The 12,205-nt window shown below is 44.2% G+C and overlaps 1 protein-coding gene across 1 annotated transcript in view; it reads right to left on the bottom strand.

The window, feature by feature from the left end:
- Positions 1–11,931, bottom strand: part of arhgef18b (rho/rac guanine nucleotide exchange factor (GEF) 18b) — a 184,411-nt gene extending 172,480 nt beyond the window's left edge. Inside the window, exon 1 of the mRNA XM_078556077.1 lies at positions 11,783–11,931. Within this exon, the coding sequence (XP_078412203.1) occupies positions 11,783–11,858 (76 nt within the window). The 5' untranslated portion in view covers positions 11,859–11,931. The remainder of the gene's footprint in view (positions 1–11,782) is intronic.
- Between the last annotated feature and the right edge of the window lie 274 nt (positions 11,932–12,205).

Below are 12,205 nucleotides of genomic sequence, written 5' to 3'. Positions count from 1 at the left end.
AGGATAAAGATGGCACAGAGTGGCCAGGGATTCAAGTTGAGGTACGACGTCGTTGACCCTTCAAATTTCATTTAAAGCCTAATTGGACGTGAATTTTCTTTTGCCCCATGGTGACCCCCCAACGCCTGCACACTAACATGCACCAGACAGCTCAGGGTGACTGAAATCAGGTTTCAAAACTGCTTTCCCGAACATCCCATGTCCCAGCCCCTTAACGAGCTCCGAAAGGGGCTTAAGCTGCTGTTACTTGGTGGCGAGCTATTTCTCCGCCCCTCCCCTCACCAGCACTTTAAATATTCAAATCTATCCCAGAGGCGGCCTGGGTCCTGCGATGGCCTCCAGGACTGTGACATTTAAATTGCGCCCGCACCCGATCCCAACCCCGCAGCTCTTTGAAAATCCGACCCATAGAGCCATCGCGGCACAGAAGGAGGGCAGTCTGCCCATTGAGCCCATGCTGACTGATATTTTGCCATATTCCAGCAGCCCCCTCAGTGAGGGTCGAGACCATTATTGTCAGTGCTTGACAGTCGGGGATTTTGCAACGAAGCTGGATGCTGTCTTCATTTGATGCCAGAATGCACACTTTCCAACCTCGGCCACCTAATCTAGGGTGGGGACCCTGGCTGAGTCCTCCCAACGCCAAGGTGAGTTGCGGGGCCCGAAAAGCAACTCTTCCAGCTGAGGTCAGATAATTCAGCAATGTCCACCGAACAAACTGGTAAGCTTCCAACCTTCCGTGGCAAATTTCCAGCCCTGTAGCTAACAGGAGATCAGGGAAGCTAATAAAACATTTTGCAAATGTTTACAACTCGTTAGCCCTGTTTACAAGATTGTTGTCTCGAGAAGCTCACTGCTAACTGGCTTTGCTGTTTTAATTGGCTTTCGGTTGTACAATGCAAGACACAGGACAATTTATTCAGCAAGATCAGAGAACCTTGACAACTATTGAATAACCATTGGGCCTTACAGACAGAAATGGAGTTTTGTGTTTGCACAGGTCAATGGACCATGGAGAGAGCTTACTGGACCAGCCATTACTTACTGGAGCAGCCATTTGTTACAAATTTCCAGCTTCATAAAAACACCAGATATTGGCAAATTGAAGAAGAATTTTACCTTCATAATTGTCAGAAAGACCATTGTTGATAAAAAAAAAGCTATTTAATTACTAGACGGTTAATGGTATTTGAACGATTGATTTTTAATGAGTTGACAAACAAACTCAACATCGTCGCTTGGTTATGAGTAGGATCAGTTAGGTTTATAGCTTGATCCTTGAAGGTTGGTAATGCTCTGATCGGGCTGCACTCGGGGCCCAGTTTGGAGTGTCCAAACCAATCCTACACAACCCTGCAGTCAGCCCCCTTTCTCATACCCCTAATGAAGCATCTTCATGGCTAGTGTAGGATTTCAGCATCTCTAATCTCTCCTCGTGGCTCATGTCCTTTATAATTGGGGTCAAGAATCATAGAATAGCGCAGGGAGGCCATTCAGCCCATCAAGTCTGCACCATCGCTTTCCAAGAGCAATCTAGTCAGTCCTAATCACCTGTTCTCTCCCTACATTGTTTTCTCCTGAAAGTATTCATCCAATGCCTTTTTGAAGACTATCAATGAATCTGAATCCACCACACTGTCAGACAGTCAATTCTAAATCTTATTCACTCATCGTATAACAAGGTTTTTTCTTCATGTCACCTCTCATTCTTTTGCCAAGCTCTTTAAATTTGTGCTATCCAGTTATTGACCCTTGAGCAATTGGAAACAATTTCTCATCATTTACTCCATCCTCTCCAATTTTAAGCTTTGACTCTTAATGTACTATTCGCAATTCAGAAGCACATCTTGGGACCAACTTTGTCAATTCCCTCCCTGAAAGCTTAAGTTAAGTTACCCCAGGGTCTCACAGTCTCCGATCTTTTCTTAAAGAGTCTGTCCAGGTGGATAACACCATTGCAACAGTCTATCACATTGCTTCCCAAACCTCTTCCCGATGTGATCCCATTTTAATGCTCCAGACTTTGTGTGACCCCAGAGTGAAAATCCGCGGGGGTGTGAGAGCTGCTTGGGTGGCAGGGGGGGTGGGGGATGTGGGGGTGCGTGGTGTGGAGGCGTGCCTTCATCTACTGAGCCAGGGAGAGGGGCTTCAGCTACTGAGCGGGTGTGGGCCGGAGGGAGGCTGAGCATGGTGGGAAGTGTTTAAATTGCAGGAGGTTCTTTCAAAGGCAAACACCCACCTTTTCACAACCTTTACTGGAGCATGAATCAGGCCTTAAAGACCTGTCCGTTAGGCCAGTTGAAGAGAAATCTGAGGATTTAAAGGGGTCTTGCAGCTGTTGGCGCTCAGTCCGATCTCCACGGCAGGTATTGCTGCTTCGGAGCTCGTGACCTCAAAATCTCACCTCACGATCCCACTGGAGGTCACAATCCACAGTTTGGGAAGCCCTGCCCTAGCAGGCAACGCATTGTCCACAGTTACACTAAACACTGCAGCAATAACTGTACCACAGAGATGTGCAGCAATATTTAGGAACAGGAGGAAGCCATTTATTCCTTCAAGCCTGTTCCACATCCTGACTCCACCACCAGAGGAAATGGTTTTTCTCTATCCTCTCTATTTGTCCCCCTTAATGCTTTGAAAACTTAATTTAAGTTACTCCTTCAGCTTCCAAATTCCAATGAATACAAACCTAGTTTGTCTAATCTCTCCTGATGCTTAACCTTTGCAGACTAGGAATCATTCAGGTAAATCTACACCCCCTCCAAGGCTAATATATCCATCCTAAGGTGTGGGGCCCAGAACTGCTCAAAGTAACTCCAGGTGTGGCCTAACCAGGGCTTTGTATAGCTGAAGTATAACTCTTATATTCAAGTCGTCTAGAAAAGAGAGCCACTATTCCATTAATCTTTTAGATTATTCTCTGTACTTGTTCAAGACATTTTAATGATCTATGTATATGGGCCCCCAAGTCTCTTCCAACCTCCATTGTTTCTGGCTTTTCACCATTTAGAAAGTATTCTGTTCTATCCCTTTTAGATCCAAAGTGGACAAGTTCACATTTGTCACCATTTTGTCCATTCTCTTAATCTACCAATATCTCTTTGCTTCCACCTACACTGCTTACAATGCTGCCTATTTTTGTGTCATCAACAAATTTGGATATGTGGTTATCTTTCCCATCATCTAAGTCATTAATAATTATAGTGAGTAGTTGAGAGCCCAACACAGATCCTTGATGGACACCATTAGTCACGTCCTGCCAATTAGAGTATCTGCCCATTATTTATGATTGCTATTAAATAAATGCTCACACACCATAAAACTGTTAACTAAAACTGGATCATTACTTGCTACTAAATTTAACGTGTCCTGTTGTCTTGTGGTTCTTGGACAAGCTGTTGCAGGAAACCATTCTGAACACACAAGAAATTCATTACCTTTCTGAAAAGTGCTTGTCTGCTTATCTGTATGAATGTTAGAATCTCTCATTCAAACCACTCTGCCTTTGCTACTTGCTTGTCTACTCTCTGCATTTATACAATCTGCCACTTCACAGCTGCTCCTAAGGTGCCCAAACACTGCTCCCACTACAGTCTTAACTCCTTTTCTATTTTTTCTTCTATCTATAAAGCCTCCACTGCCTGCTCCCCTGCAGTTATATCCTCATTATCATTGAAGTGATTTCACCCTTGATCACTAGGACCACTCTTTGCCCTCTAATATTTTCCCTTTCTTTCCTGTAGACTTAATAACCTGATATCTTTCATTCCCAGTCCTGATTGTCTTGCACAGCCATGTCTCAGTCATGGCCGCTACGTCATACCCTCCAAGTTGAATTTGCGGCTGCAATTCATTCAATTTGTTTCTTGTACTCTGCATGTTTTGTATGAAGAAGGTTTAATTGCACCACACAACCTAACCTGTCCTCCTGATCTCGCGTTTTATTCACATGTCTCTGACCTTTCTCTCCTGGTTTAATTACTTTACGCCTTTTAGCTTGCCCTTTACCTGTAGTAGCTGCCTGGTACAATTACAAGCAATTCCATGAGTGGATGGTATGACTTTGTTCTAAGGATTTATTAAAAGTAGTTTTATCTTGTCATGAGAAGTTTAAGATCCTTGTTCTGCTTTTCGAAAAGATCTGGGACTCATGATCTGGTTCTCAGGTGCTGAAGCACTTGCAGGCAGTGACTAGTGGGGTACCGCAGGGATCGGTGCTGGGGCCCCAGTTATTCACAATATATATTAATGATTTAGATGAGGGAACTAAATGTAATATCTCCAAATTTGCAGATGACACAAAGCTGGGTGGGAGGGTGAGCTATGAGGAGGATGCAGAGATGCTTCAGTGTGATTTGGACAAGCTGAGTGAGTGGGCAAATGCATGGCAGATGCAGTATAATGTGGATAAATGTGAGGTTATCCACTTTGCTAGCAAAAACGGGAAGGCAGATTACTATCTGAATGGCTATAAATTGAGAGAGGGGAATGTGCAACGAGACCTAGGTGTCCTTGTACACCAGTCACTGAAGGTAAGCATGCAGGTGCAGCAGGTGGTAAAGAAGGCAAAAGGTATGTTGGAGGATTCGAGTATAGGAACAGGGATGTCTTGCTGCATTGGACAAGACCTTGGTGAGGCCACAACTGGAATATTGTGTGCAGTTTTGGTCTCCTTATCTGAGGAAGGATGTACTTGCTATAGAGAGAGAGCAGCGAAGGTTTATCCGACTGATTCCTGGGATGACGGGACTGACATATGAGGAGAGATTGAGTCAATTAGGATTATATTCGCTGGAGTTCAGAAGAATGAGGGGGGATCTCATAGAAACCTATAAAATTATAACAGGACTAGACAGGGTAGATGCGGGAAGGATGTTCCCGATGGTGGGGGAATCCAGAACCCGGGGTCACAGTCTGAGGATATGGGGTAGACCATTTAGGACTGAGATGAGGAGAAATTTCTTCACCCAAAGAGTGGTGAGCCTATGGAATTCGTTACCACAGAAAGTAGTTGAGACCAAAACATTGTATGTTTTCAAGAAGGAGTTAGATATAGCTCTTGGGGCGAAAGGGATCAAAGGGTATGGGGAGAAAGCGGAAGCAGGGTATTGAGTTGGATGATCAGCCATGATCATAATGAATGGCGGAGCAGGCTCGAAGGGCCGAATGGCCTACTCCTGCTCTTAGTTTTTATGTTTCTATGTTAATGGGGACAATGCAAAGTCTGGTCCACTTTTTAGTCCCATATGAAAATAATTTTGGAAAATGGATTAAACATACCAAATATCATGTGTGTTATTTTACATTTAATTCCTTTTCCACCTGTTGCAGGCGTGACTCGGTGGGTTCACTCTCGCCTCGGAGTCAAGAAGATTGTGGGCTCGTGCCCCACACTAGAAACTTGAGCACGTAAGCCAGACTGACACCCCAGCCCAGTGCTGCACTGTTGGAGGTGCCATCTTTCAGATGAGACCTTAAACCTTGGCCCCCTCAGGTGGACATAAAGGATCCCAGGGCATTGTTTTGAAGAAGAGCAGAGGAGTTCTTCCCAGTGCCCTGACCAATATTTATCCTTCAAACAACACCACAAAAAACAATCATTATAGTTTGTGGGAGCTTGCTGGGCACAAATCAGCTGATGTGTTTCTTACATGCCAACAGCGATTACACTTCAAAAGTACTTCATTGGCTGTAAAACACTTTGGGACACACTGAAAGCTGTTATAGAAATATAAGTCTTTCTTTTTTTCTCTCTCTCATGAAATCACAGCTAACTTTTGGTACGTTAAAGTTGACAAGGCACCTGGACTAGATGAGACACATCCAAGAATATTGAAGGAAGTGATGGTGGAAATTGCAGAGGCACTGGCTATAATGTTCCTTGGAGTAGGGGGGAAGGTGCCGGAGGACTGGAGATTTGCAAACATTATGCCCTTGTTCAAAAAAGGTTGTAAAGATCTGCCCTGCAATTACAGGCCAGTCAGTTTAACTTCTATGGTGAGGAAACTTCTAGAAACAATTTTTCCGGATAGAATTAACAGTCACATGGAAAAATGTGGATTGATTCGGAAGAGTCAGCATGGATTTGTTAAAGGAAAATCGTGCCAAACTAACTTGCTGGAGTTTTTTGAAGAGATAACAGAGGTGGTTGACGAGGGCAAGGCCGTTGATGTGGTGTGTACATACTTCCAAAAGGCGGTCAATACAGTGCCACACAACAGACTTGAGGAAAGCTATACGTCATGGAATAAGAGGGACAGTAGCAACTTGGATACAAAATTGGCTGAGGGAAAGGAAACAGAGAGTAATGGTTAATGGGTATTTTTCGGTCTGGAAGAAGGGGTCGGTATTGGGACCCTTGCTTTTCCTGATATATATATAAATGATCTAGATCTTGCTGTGCAGGGGACAATTTCGAAGTTTGTGGACGATACAAAACTTGGGAGAATTGTAAACTGTGAGGAGGACAGTGTAGAACTTCAAAAGGACATTGACACATTGGTGGAGTGGGCAGATAGGTGGCAGATGAAGTTCAATGTGGAGAAGTGTGAGGTGATGCACTTTGGTACAAAGAACATGGGGAGACAGTATAAAATAAAGGATACTATTCTAAAGGGTGTGCAAGAGCAGACAGACCTAGGTGTATATGTACATAAGTCACTAAAGGTGGCAGGACAAGTAGAGAGAGCTGTTTCTAAGGCATACAGTATTCTAGGCTTCATTAATAGGGGCATGGAATACAAGACCAGGGAGGTTATGATGAACTTATGTCAGACACTGGTTAGACCTCAGCTGGAGTATTGTGTACAGTTCTGGGTGCCACACTATAGGAAGGATGTGAACACATTGGAGCGAGTGCAGAAGAGGTTTACAAGAATGGTTCCAGGGATGAGACACTTCAGTTATGAAGATAGATTGGAGAAGTTGGGACTGTTTTCCTTGGAGAGGAGAAGGCTAAGAGATTTGATAGAAGTTTTCAAAATCATGAGGGGTCTGGACAGAGTAGATAGGGAGAAACTGTTCCCGCTCGTAAATGGATCGAGAACCAGAGGGCACAGTTTTAAAGTGTTTTGCAAATGAAGCAAATGCGAGTTGAGAAAAAAACTTTTTCACACAGCGAGTAGTTAGGGAATGCACAGTCTGGAAGTGTGGTGGAGGCAGGTTCAACTGACCCATTCAAGAAGGCATTGGATGATTATTTAAATAGAAACAATGTGCAGGGTTATGGGGAAAAGGCAGGAGTTTGGCACTAAGTTAAAATGCTCAGAGAGCCTGTGCAGACACGATGGGCCGAATGGCCTCCTCCTACAACCTAACAATTCTGTGATTCTGTGTTCAAGGTTCCACTCCTGACCAGAGTCCCGCTCAGGCATAAGAAACCAGCATTCTTGATTTTTCTGGTCACCTTTTATGAGGGAGGGGAGGGAAGGAGGAGCGGGGAGGGGTGAGGGAGGGAAGGGAGGGAGCGTTCGAGGAGAAAAGGGGAGGGATAGGAAAGGGGAGGGAAGACGATGGGGGATTGAGCTGAAGGAGATGGAGCTGGTCAGTCACACAAGCACTGCACACTGCATTCAAATATGTGAAGCCTTTCAGGAATTGTATTGCAATGTGAGGAATGCAAAGGAGCTTTGTGGATCCTTGTGCATTCTGGCAATTAATTTTTCATTCGGTGTTACAGAATGATTCCAGGCAGCACATTGGATAAGATGGGACTGGAAAGGGTGATAAAGGAGCCTTGTTTGGTCTCTTCAGGCGGATGTAGGGCAGGAAAAGCTCCACTGATCCCTCTACCATGCCCCACAATGGCAGGATCATCATCCCGAGAGACCTTTCTCCCTCAGTACTGCAGTCGTGTACCAGCCTAGGCTCTGGGCTGGCGGAGAAAGGAATTGCAAAGGAAATTATTCAGGGTGGGAATCACTTTGTTGGAGCTGCTTCTCTCCCCTTCCCTGTTTTTGGGTCTGCTCTGTTATCAAACACACCAGACTGTGAGAGCTGGTCAGTAATCTGGGTTCAGATTTCCTAATTAAACCACTGTAAAGCAATGGCAGGCAGGATGTGTAGGCGGTGATACCATAGTGTTAATGTTACTAGATTAATAATCCAGAGGCCTGGATTAATGCTTCATGTGGCATGAGTTCAAATCCTACCAAGGCAACTGGGGGGATTTTAATTTAATTCATTAATTAATCAATTTGGGATATAAAGCTAGTCTCAGTTATGGTGACCATGAAACTATCGTATTGTCGCAAAACCCCAGAGAAGGAAATCTGCCGTCCTTACCTGGTCTGGCCTACATGTGACTCCAGACCCACAGAAATGTGGTTGACTCTTAACTGCCCTCTGAAGCCTAGCAAACCACTCAGTTGTATAAAACTGCTAAAGAAAAGTCAAATAAGAGTGACAAGGCCCTGCATAGTTAGGCAATAAATGCTGGCTTTGCCAATGATGCCCATATCCCACAAATGGATTAAAAAAAAACATGTCTAGACCTTTGGAAAGGGGAAGAGCTTCCTCGGATGTTGGTCTGGTGAGGAAATTCTGTCAGCATTAAAGGGCATGACAACACCATGCCACAATGGTGTTAATTTTACCATTTTTGGTCTTTCAAAAAAATATTTTACTCCAGAGCCCACACGGGAAAGATCGTGAATATGACAGAAGACTCATGCAGATGCAGAATGCTCCAAATTCTAGGAGAACGATTCAAGGCTATTCTAGCAGTCATTTTTGGTTCCTTCACATTGTCAGGCTGAGAAACTCCTCCAACCCACAATCACCAACAGTGTCATCAGCAATAGATGAGAAGACAGAAATCAGCCAGGCAGAAATCAACACAATGGATATTACATGATTAATGATAAAGGGACATTCCCACGCTCGTAGCAGGGCCACCAAGTTGGAAGGAATGTCACTGATGGGCAGCAGCACTCACTGGAGTGATACTCACACAGAGCGTCACTCATAGTAAGCACAGTTCATGCGGAACTTTACTCAGGTGAGCGCTACTTAGGGTTGCCAACTATGATTAAATGTATTCCTGGAGGTTTTATCACATGACCTGCTTCCACACTCCAGCCATTAGTCAACCAACAGAATCACAGAACTGTTATGGGGCAGAAGGAGGCCATTCAGTCCATCATGTCTGCTGGATCTCTAAAGGAGCATTATGACTTAGCGCCATTCTCCTGCCTTTTCCCTGTAACCTTGCACATTGTTTCTATTCAAATGATCATCTACTGCCCTCCTGAATGCCTTGATTGAACCTGCCTCCACCACACTTCCAGGCAGTGCATTCCTGACCTGAATCACTCGCTGTGTGAAAAAGTTTTTCTCACATCACGTGTGCTTCTTTTGCAAATCACTTTAAATCTGTGCCCTCTCATTCTTAATCCTTTTACGAGTGAGAACATTTTCTCCCTACCTACTCTAACCAGCCCCCTCATGATTTTGAACTCCTTTACCAAATCTCTAACACATCCATCCTTGTGACGTACTGCCTTCCTATGCCAAATGGAAATCTAAAAGACTCATCACCCAATTGGATGATGCTTGATTATCAGCCAAACAGCCTTTTTCCCCCATTTTCAATATGTTTGTATCTGATGAAGGGAAATGTTTGACGAAAATGACAAAAAAGGACAATCTTTTTTAATGTCCTGATGATTATTCTCCAGGGTTGCACACAGCAATGTCCTGGAGATTGATCTTCAATTCCTGGAGACTCCAGGCCAATCCTGGAGAGTTGGCAACCCTAGCATTACTCACAAGGAGAATCACTCATAAGGAGCATCAGTCATTAGAAACATGACTTATGGGAAGCACATGAAAGTTAGACATACATTTCACAATCTCACAGCATCCCAAAATGATTGTACAGCCAATAAAGCGTAGTCATTTGTAAGGTATGAACCATGACAGCTAACTTATACATCATAAGCTCTCACAAACAACAATGAATCAAATGATATTACTTGAGGGATAAATATTGGCAAGGACAAAAAAGAAAGAAAGACTTCCATTGATATAGCACCTTTCACAAACTCAGGATGTCCCAAAGCTCTTTATAGCCCATTAAATACTTTTTTAAAGTGTAGTTACTGTTACTATGCAGGAAACACACCTCTATGGAAAAAGCCAGGGAGAATTTGACTGTGCTTTATTGAAATAGTGGCCAGGGGCTCTTTTATGTCCATGCGAGAGGGCAGATGGAGTCTCAGTTTTACATCTCAACCAAAAGCTGGCATCTCTGACAGCGCAGTGTTCCCTGAGTACCACACTGGAGTGTCAGCCTAGACTATGTGCGCAGGTGTCTGGAGTGGGATTGAACCCATGACCTTCTGACCAATAGGTAAGGCTGACAACCTGAAGTCGCTGTGGTACCCAAACAACACCCCGAGGCCAAGGATTCGAATGTTAAACAGCAGAGGGAAGAAAGCCCTGACTGTACATCTCTTTGTTCACTGAATCAAAGAATATAGAAGAAAAGTTAAAGAGTAAGACCAAGGAAACCAGTTTAACGGTTAGATTGCAAATGTCCAATTGTGGTAACAACGGTTGGATGTTTTCCTCAGATAGAAGCTGGAACAAGGGTTAGCCGTTCCAGAAATGAGCTTGCATCCTGTTGTGGTTGTATATGCGAGACACACACATGCACACAGAAACTCTACACACACACATACACACACATATACACATACAGACAGATGCACACACACAGTTACACACACACATATATATATATATGTATATATACACACACACATATACACATACACACTTATACAAGTGCACACACAAACTCCACGCATACATTTGCACACTTACACAAACACACACACAGAAACTCCACCCACTTACACACAGATCTCTGCACACAAACATAAAACACACATGTGAAGAAACTCTACACACAAGCAACAATATATAGCAGATACACACATGTATACACTTATATGTAGACACACGCACAAACACACACAGACACACACACACACACACACACACAAACACACACACACACAGACACACACACAAACACACAGAAATACACACAAACACAGGCACACATAAACAGACCCATTGGGTGGCATGTTACTGCACCTCCTGCCGGTGGGATTTTCCCGTCCCACCAATTTCAATGGGTTTTTGAACGGCTCGCAGCATTTTCTGGCCCCACCCCCATCACGATGGGACCGTAAAATTCTACCCACAGAGAGACACACAGACAGATAGACACAGACACACACACCCACACACTTAGCCACATAAACATATCCATACACAAATGCGTATATCAGTGATCACAGCGTTAAGTGCCAAAGAATGACTTTCATATGAAGCCAACATCAAGTGGTATCCAAACTGATAAACAAAACCTGCCACCACGAATTCTGTGAACTCTCGTCTTCTGTCCTCACTGCTTGACACCATCAGAAACTTGTCTAGACCTAGGAAAGACTGTCAAGAGATTCAAACTAGGGACTCTGAAGTCCTAGCTGCCCCATTGGATCCGTACAGATTCTGGAACCTAGCACATAGAATGACTACTCCTGGTAATAACTCACTGGGCTAAAGCACCACAAACCCTGGAACTAGGGGTAGCGTTCAGGACATAACTGTCAGACTGCTTCACTCAGAGATAAATCACGAGCCGAGGCAAACAACAGGCAATGAGACCTGAACGAAACTTTGAGAGTATTTCGGACAGAACGTATCACAAATAACTAAAAGGCTTGACGCAAAGTGTTAACAGGCTGTTTAGAAAGTAAAACGGTACCTTTTTTAAATGACCAGCGCTTCATCCAGAATCTCGAGAAGGAAGGCCAGGAGTTATTTAACGGAGAATCAGCCATTTAGCAAGATGCAAGTTGCTTGCAAGCAAGCCCCAGAGATTGTGCTACTGTGAAAGCTCAAGCAGGATGAACTAAAAACAGAGCCCAATAACCAGTGTCTAAAGCTTCACTGCTAGGAGGGGGGCGGGTGGAGAGTGCAGTGTGTTGTCATACTCAAGCTGCATGCCAGGATCAGAGGCTGGGGAGAGAAAGCTTGTGCTTTAAGTGCAGTGTGAAAGAGGGCTGGGTAGTGGCTGACGGGGAGAAAGAGTGAGAAAGGAGAAAGCCAGGGAGGAGGGTAAGTAGAAAATCAGGGTGGGGGTGGGGGGTGAGGGAGAAAGAAAGGGGGGAACAAAGAAAGCAGGAGA

Source organism: Cetorhinus maximus, chromosome 13, assembly GCF_964194155.1.
Source record: "Cetorhinus maximus chromosome 13, sCetMax3.hap1.1, whole genome shotgun sequence".
In the NCBI taxonomy this organism is placed as follows: Eukaryota; Metazoa; Chordata; class Chondrichthyes; order Lamniformes; family Cetorhinidae; genus Cetorhinus; species Cetorhinus maximus.
The sequence above is the reverse complement of the archived record's forward strand: the minus strand, read 5'-3'. Positions and strand labels throughout refer to the sequence as shown.